General features: G+C 35.7%; 1 protein-coding gene across 1 annotated transcript; it reads right to left on the bottom strand.

Annotated features, from left to right (window-relative positions):
- Nucleotides 1–6: 6 nt before the first annotated feature.
- On the bottom strand, nucleotides 7–6505 carry LOC101634598 (BTB/POZ domain-containing protein 10-like; the record flags this gene model as incomplete). The annotated part of the gene is made up of 3 exons (XM_004695779.1): nucleotides 7–113; nucleotides 2855–3052; nucleotides 6385–6505. Coding segments are annotated over 3 exons (426 nt in total), but the record flags the coding sequence as incomplete, so codon positions are not given.
- Between the last annotated feature and the right edge of the window lie 1452 nt (nucleotides 6506–7957).

The following is a 7957-nucleotide window of genomic DNA, read 5'->3' as shown; positions in this document are numbered from 1 at the left end:
ACCTTCTATTCCCAATCTTATCTTCTTAAGACCCCTTTCTTTCAAAACTGACTTGGCCACATCTCTGTTTTCAATGTACTTGAAAAATCTATATAATTTTGTGCTATAAATAACTAGAAACAAAAAGAAAAATATTTTGTTAAAATTAAAGTACTCAGAGAGGAACTTAAAAAATTTATCTTGATCATCAAAGGGGCCTGACAACCCTAAAAGCCCAAATAATGGATGCAATGGATGCCAAAGGATGACTAGCCAACATGACAATTCAGTACAGTTAATGTATAAGCAAAGATCTACTTAGACTGAAACAAGCTTGTCTAACCAATCATGTAACCCAATCCATAGGAAAAATCTCCTAACAAATCATATAAGTTTATTATATAACAGATCATATAAGTTTATTAGAGAATGGGATCTGCCCCAATTTCTTCAAAGAACATAATCAAAAGAAGATAGCAAGATGACATTATCAAGTAGGCAGGGTAGACTTTGCTATGCCGCCTACAAAGCCCTTATCTAGAGGGAAATACACTTCATTGTTGGAGAGTACAAAAGGCATATTTTGTATTTCATGGATTGAGCAACTATTAATATTTCCCCAAAAAAGGCAAAGACCCTCCCCACAAACTGTTTTCCATTCAGGCGAACAGCCCCACTTTTAATACTGATGTTAAATATGGCAGATTCGAGCATGTTCTGCCTAGGTTAGTCTGTTTAGAGCAAACTGGCTTTGCAAAGGACAGACATTCCACTGACAACATGTTGAGTCTTCCATATATGCTGGGAACTTCAGGGAGTTAGAATGATGGACCTTCCTCGCCTTCTCTTTTTCAGGTGGAGTTATCGCCCTTAAAAGGTGAACTGCAAAGGTTTTTTCAAAAAAAGAAAAACACACTCACAAACCAAACATGCTGGCTTAAGAGCCAATAAAAGGAAAATACATATATAGATGCTACTGGTGGGGTAACTTTGTGATTACTACTATATGCTTATGATTACTGATATTTTAAGATAAAGATCTATTAATATCTCAGAATGGATGCTGTCATGTCACATTTAGGAAAATCAGGCTGAAGAGGCTATTGCCTTAAGTAAATCTTTAGGTTGGGTCGTGTGGGCACAAAATTAAACACAGACTCAGAATGTTTTCAGTCCCTACTTGAAGCTTGAAAGTTAAACATTAAAATGGAAAATTCAACAACTGAAAAGGAAAATACATGTCTAATAATTTCAACAGCAATCACTAAGTCATTTGGCTATAATTTCAAGTCAAACTTTTTGAAATCTAAAAAAAAAATACGGTTTGTTTATTCCTTTCCCTTAATGGGAAAAATTTAGTGCATATCTTTTAATTTCTGCTAATCTGTATTTTTCCTGCATTTTTATTCATATAATAGAAAACTATTATTAATAGTGTAGGAACAGAAATAGGCAACAGAAATGTCTATTTCTATAACTACTCAAAAAAGTATCATGAGACTTATTATATATAAGTGGAAATAACTCAATGTAAGTTCTTAAAGGAACTACCAAAAATTGTATTAACGTTTTTGAAAATGCTAAATACTAAAAATTTCAAATCATGAAGAACACTACATGGAGTCTGCCTTTTTAGGATTTTATGAAAGGCTAAGTAAATAGAAAAATCATAAAGGGATTTAGTACTTGCTATAATCCTGGTTTTTTTTAAAAAATATTTATGCATATAAGAGCTGGGATATGCATAAATACCTGCTGTATTTATGACCAAAACCATTTACCTTGGGTAGTGATGACTAAATTTTTCTTCTTATTCAAAAATAAATGGTTTTGGTCAGATATATCTACAGGCCACTGTTTTTCCAAGAACATATGTGGTGTTAAAAAAGAAACATCTCAGACCAGAGGTGGGGGGAGGAGAGACAAAGAGTGGGGAGCAGGACAGGCAGACTGACTGAAGTATACTGCGGAGGGGAGCAGGGGGCAAGACAAGAGGTCTGCTGTACCACATGGCTCACCTCCCTGGCCTACGATTGAATTTGTGCTGCAGTGCTGCGTTTTAACCCCTGGTGCCACCAGAGTGGCCCTAATCCTGTATTTTTTTTTATTTAAATTCTAATTCTTATCAAGTGAACAAAGACAAGCACAGAACAAGGTTATGGGCTACTCCATTCTATTCTTTGAACCATTCTTACAACTCTTCTCAATTTATAAAAGTGGTCATAAGTATCACACTGGGTTCATAAAGAAATACATGAGGAAAATTTCCCAACAAGAAAAGTCAAAAGGATAGTCAGAAAACATTTCAAAGGGCAATAAGAAAAATATGGTCATTACGACCCAAGGTAATGGTTTTGGTCAGATATACCTACAGGCCACTGTTTCTCCAAGAATGTATGTGGTATTAAAAAAGAAACATCTCAGAGCTTGAAAGTCACCCCTCAAATCAATGACACCATATTTTAAAAATCTTTTTCATAATCTACTACTTCCAGTTCTGCTTCTCTAGGATGGTTCTAAAGTCCAAGAGAACATTTATCAAGATCCATATATTCAACAAAGAGCAAACCATCTCTGTTCATGACAGGTAGCCACACTTTTTCCATAGACGGCCAAATAGTAAATACTTAGGGCTGTCTGAGCCATGTGGTGGTTGTTGCAAACTACTCAATTGTGCCACTATAGCATAAAGCAGTCACAATATATAAAATTTTATTTATAAAAACAAGCAATGGGCTGGATTTGGCCCACAGGCAATAATTTGTTGATTCTTGGTATTAGGTAAGGGTTCAATGCACTAAATAAAAACTGTCCTTTGCTTGGTGGTAAGAGAATTTGTGATGTCCTACAGAAAAAAACATGCCACAATACTTACTTTGTGAATATTCTTCTCCCATCTGTGGTGGATACTCTTCATCCCAATCAACCACATCATCATCTGTAAGTACCACTATGTGGCATTCTCGTTCCCCACTCTGGGCACTAGCTACCATAAGAGGCAGGATCATTTCTTCCAGATAAAATTCAAACTGCCTACGAGCACCATCATTTGATAATTCATGCATTAGGGCACCTGAAATGAAACCCATAAAAATATCTTGATGTTTTTGGATGACTAATAAGTAAAAGAGGAGCAGAAGCAACAGAGACAAACCACTGAATTAACTCAGCACCTATTTTGATACCAGAGACAATATTCTCTATTATATTTAAGGTACCAGAACTTTCCCTATGAAGAGTGTTCATGGATTTGTATAATTTTACAAGATGGAACAACAAAAAAGACATTCAACACTACCCCCGCCCCATCTTTGCATATCATGCAATAACTTGCAAGGTCACAAGCATCCCCCCTTTCTCAGCCCAGGGTACTTTTTACTGTATAAGTTGTCTTCAATCAATACATGGATTTTACCTTATGGTACACTTTAAGGATACTGTTCAAAAACTACCATATTCCATTTCCCATATTTGAAAAAAAAATGTTCACAAACAGCATTAACACTTCAATGTACTAAGAGGGATGAGTTGAGATGGGTCAACTAATTTTTAGATAGGGAACACCAAAGGTGAAATAAAGCATGGGACATGAATTAAACAATAGACCTGGCATGAATGACAGTTGGAGGAAAAAGATACAAAGATATACTTGGCCCTCCTAAATATACAACTTGAACTTCCCAAGTATACCGCCACAAGTGAACTTCCTTCTTTTCCTTTATTCCAATTTTAATGGCAATGGCCAATATCCTACTTAAAACTAAGATATCAGGAGCAACAAGGATGATCAAAATTCTATAGTCTGCCAAGAGAGAGTTTTCACCCCTGCCTGCAATACTATCTAATTATATAAAAAATAATATAAATGATTAAATAATAATCTTTCATTATTATTTAGTTCTGTCATTCTATAGACTGGCAACTTAAATAATTTTGTTACAAAATTTGAGTTTGTCTACAAACTCCTAGATGTTAACCAATATATTCTCTTTCCCCTAACTTCTAAACCAATTCCAATCTGCATTCCATGTTCTTCATATGGTATGCAAATGACCTGTAGATAGCAAGGACAATGAATATCTTTTGATCTTGATGGCATCATTTTTCTTCAATTGAATAGTTTCCCCTCTTTTGGTACTGTATTTTAATTTAAAGTATGATTCTAAGGTAACTGTTTACAACACCTTGGATCTGTTTCCATACCATATCTACCACCCAGTTCTTCACCAAAGCCCAGGATCCTTACTGCCTTTGCTGCTCACCACTCCCCTCCTCCTTTGGTACCCTCAATTCTGTGGTAATATTTCTAGGGTTTGTTTTGTCTGTTCCCTGGTTTTATGTCCCACATCAATGAAATCATCCAGTATGTCTTTCTTCTTCTGACTTATTTTACTTTTAGCGTTATACCCTCCAGTTCCATACATGTTGTCACAAATGGCAAGATTTCATCATTTTCTTTTTACATCTGAATAGTATATGAGGATAGATGTTTTTTCTCTACAACACAGACACACCCCTTCTTAAACCACTCATCTGTTGTTGGGCAAGGGCACTAAGGATTGTTTTCAGAGACTGGCTACTGTAAAAATTGCTACAATGAACATGAGTGTATACATTCCTTCTAAATAGGGTTTTGCTTTCTGGCTTGTACTCCAGTTCTGTATACACAAATAAATAAATTTTAAAAAAAAATCTGACACTCGTCAAAATTCAACATATAATTAAATGAAGTTTAATTCCTGATCCCATGAATTTAAAAAAACCTGAAGGGTCTATAATTATAATAATTAGTGTTCAAGGTTTTAATTTAAAAAATGTCTAAGATGTTTAAAAAATATAGCAACTTTGTTCAAGTTTACTGTTACATCTTCCAGGTGTGCAACTATTTTAATTTAAAAGTTTAAAGACCATTCAGAGAAAAGTGGATTCAGAGCTAAACCATTCACATCTTTTGTTTCACCTTGACATTTTATGGGAGCTTTTAAGAATGTTCAGCAAAAATAAACTGGTAAGTCATAACTAAGTCTGATGGATAACCGTATTTAAGTGCATAGTAGTTGCTTTCAAATTTTAGTAATATTTCCCACAGAGAGTTCCTAACACACCAACCTTTGAGAAGACAATTCTGCCAAGCTAGTGTTGAGCTAAGGTAACACAGTAATCATTGGTCAGACACCTCCCGCTACATTAGGATAAAATGTAGGACTATTAGGGCCCTCTCTGGCAGCGCAGCAGGTTAAAGCACAGCATTGCAAGCTAGCCACAATCTCTTCAGTGTGAGTTCAATCCCAGCCCCGGAGGTGATCCACATGGTACAGCAGACCTCTCCTGTTTCACCTGCTGCTCCTCTCAGCAGTGTACTTGGTCCATCTGTCTGTTCTGCTCCCTATTCTGTCTCTGGTGAATCCTCTCACCTCCCCTGCACCTCTGGCATGTACCCCAGTTCTGTATGTATAAATAAATCTTTTTTTTTTAATGGAGTATTAGTTTCGATTAATGACCAATCATAATCTGGTCCACCTACTTATTCCTATTTCCTCTTGGTCTCAACACCAACTAAATAATTTCCAAAGTGTATCTTTTACATCTTATTCCAAAATCCTCAGCTCATTACAATGACCTCCAAACTCTTTCTAAATCATCCCTATTCACTCTTTACTGGCTGTGAACTAGCTGTGTACTCTTAACTCTAACCCAGTACCTCTAGCTCACATTACCTCTCCCTTCTGAACATATCCAACCACTTATTAGCCCAAATCAACATTTAATAATTCTAATATGCTATTTTTTGTTTTCCTATGTATAATCACTTTTTATTTTTCAGGTTTGGCAAAACAGTGCTGGGGAGGTAGTTAAGTGGAGGATATCAACTAAAGAGTCAGATTCCAAAGTACTAGACCCTATTCTGAGACCATATTTGGAAATTGTTAGAGATGAAGTCACTGAAGTTTTTAAATAGCAAAAATTATTTTTGAAAAATATTTATATCCCTTATATTGGCTTAAGCTATTATCTTACATGGTAAAAAACAAAAAAGCTATAAATGTTTGATTTGTAATTGACACTGATGTGATGTGAGGAATGAACCTAAACACCGTACTTAACCAAATCCAGAGCTTATAAACTAGAGAGATAAACTGCAAAAAAAAATGATAAAGATAATATACCTAAGAGGGAAGTCTGGGAGGGTTTATCAAAAAAAAGTTGCAATTATTAAAATTGAAAAAAATTTGCACAAGTAGTTTATTAACATCTCTGTAATCTTCCATAAGTAAACTTCATGGTCACTAGAATGCATTATGATTCAAGAAAATATCAGAAGTAGCACTATTTCAGACTTTTTCTTCCATTAAACTGTAACTCTCTACAAACCACTCACATACATAACTCATACATTATACTTACTGAGATCTCTACATTTAATAGTACTATATTCAAAGGAGATACAAAGATAGTCACATGCTTCTCTCAGTTCAGGAATAGATATTCCATCAGGACAACGAATTATTCCTGTTTTATAGTAATCCTAGAGGAAATTAAAAAAAAAAAACACATGAGGTAGTCAATAATTAAGGCTGAGCTGCTAATATGTTCAATAGTAGAGCTCTGACATTCCTGAATTGTGGAATTTTAAATTAGATGGGACTCTAGTTCACCAACCACCTTTTCATTTTACCAAAAAGAAAAATCTAGGCACAAGTGGCTCACTGGCGTAACCAAGTCATACAATATTTAATAACAGAATCAAGATCAGAATTCAGATCGCCCCGTTAACTTCTGAATTTCTTCTCTCTCATCATGCTAATTTAGCTGTATTCGCCTCACTAGTTATTTTTCTACAGAACTACATATTTAAAACCTTTTTAAAAAAAGTAAAAGAAGTTGAGTGACATTTTAAGTTACCTTAAGTATTACCTATAATGACCTAAAAACATTAAGGCTTTTAAGTAAAATATAAACCAAAAATTTTAAAGTGACATGTGAGCATTAAAATATATAAAATAGGGTGGCACAAGGGGTTAATTTAAGTCTCAGCACTATGACGCTGTGTGCAGTCACTGCTGCACAATTGTGATCCTAGGCCAGGGAGCTGACCCTCATGGTGCAACAGACCTCTCCTGTCTTGCTCACTGCTCCCCTCAGCAGTGTATTTCAGCAGAACCACCTCTATTCTGTGTCTGGTGAACCCTTTCACCCTTAACCTCTGGCCTGTACCCCAGTTCTTAGAAGCATAAAAAAATAAATCTTTTAAAAACACATGCATATAAAACAATGCACAGATATTCTTCATTTCTTCCAAACATCATCGTTTTGGCATTTCCCATATTACCTCAAACACTCAACAGAAATTATTTCCAAAATCTACTTTAAAGAAAAAGTTAGGGTCTGGCCTAGAACTACAGATAAGTCTTGACAATTGAGCCATAAAATTTTTTCTTGTCATCTCCAGTGGGGATCATACAGAAGTACTTCCAAAAACTTAAGACTTGACTCAAGCTTCTTGAGCTCCAGAGATATAGAAAGATAACAAATACTAAAGATGATGCATTAATGGGAGCAAGACATCTTTTGGTTTAGTATTTGTCGAAATATTAACAACTTGATCAAGATCAACTACTTTTCCTGTGTTATGTCTAACAATCCTCCCTTCTCTTTCTCCCCAAAACATTTGAGGAAACTGTATTTTCATGATGTGGAATGAACTAGTCTTTATCATTAATTTGAATTACAAATAGGGATCCTACAATACTGATTCAAACATTCCTCAAAATAAAAGATAGGCCCTCCCTGGTGGCGTAGCGGGTTAAAGCACAGCACTAAAAACCTAAAGCCACTTCCGCATGAGTTCGATCCCCGCCTGCCCCAGAGGTGACCACATGGCACGGCAGACCTCTTCTGACCCGCCCGCTGCTCCCCTCAGCAGTGTACTTCGTCGATCTGCCTGTTCTGCTCCCCACTCTGTCTCTGGTGAAGCCTC

The sequence above is a fragment of the Condylura cristata genome, unplaced genomic scaffold, assembly GCF_000260355.1.
Source record: "Condylura cristata isolate star-nosed mole 26May11 unplaced genomic scaffold, ConCri1.0 scaffold00337, whole genome shotgun sequence".
Lineage (NCBI taxonomy): Eukaryota > Metazoa > Chordata > Mammalia > Eulipotyphla > Talpidae > Condylura > Condylura cristata.
Note: the sequence above shows the minus strand (reverse complement) of the source record. Positions and strands in the feature narration are given on the sequence as shown.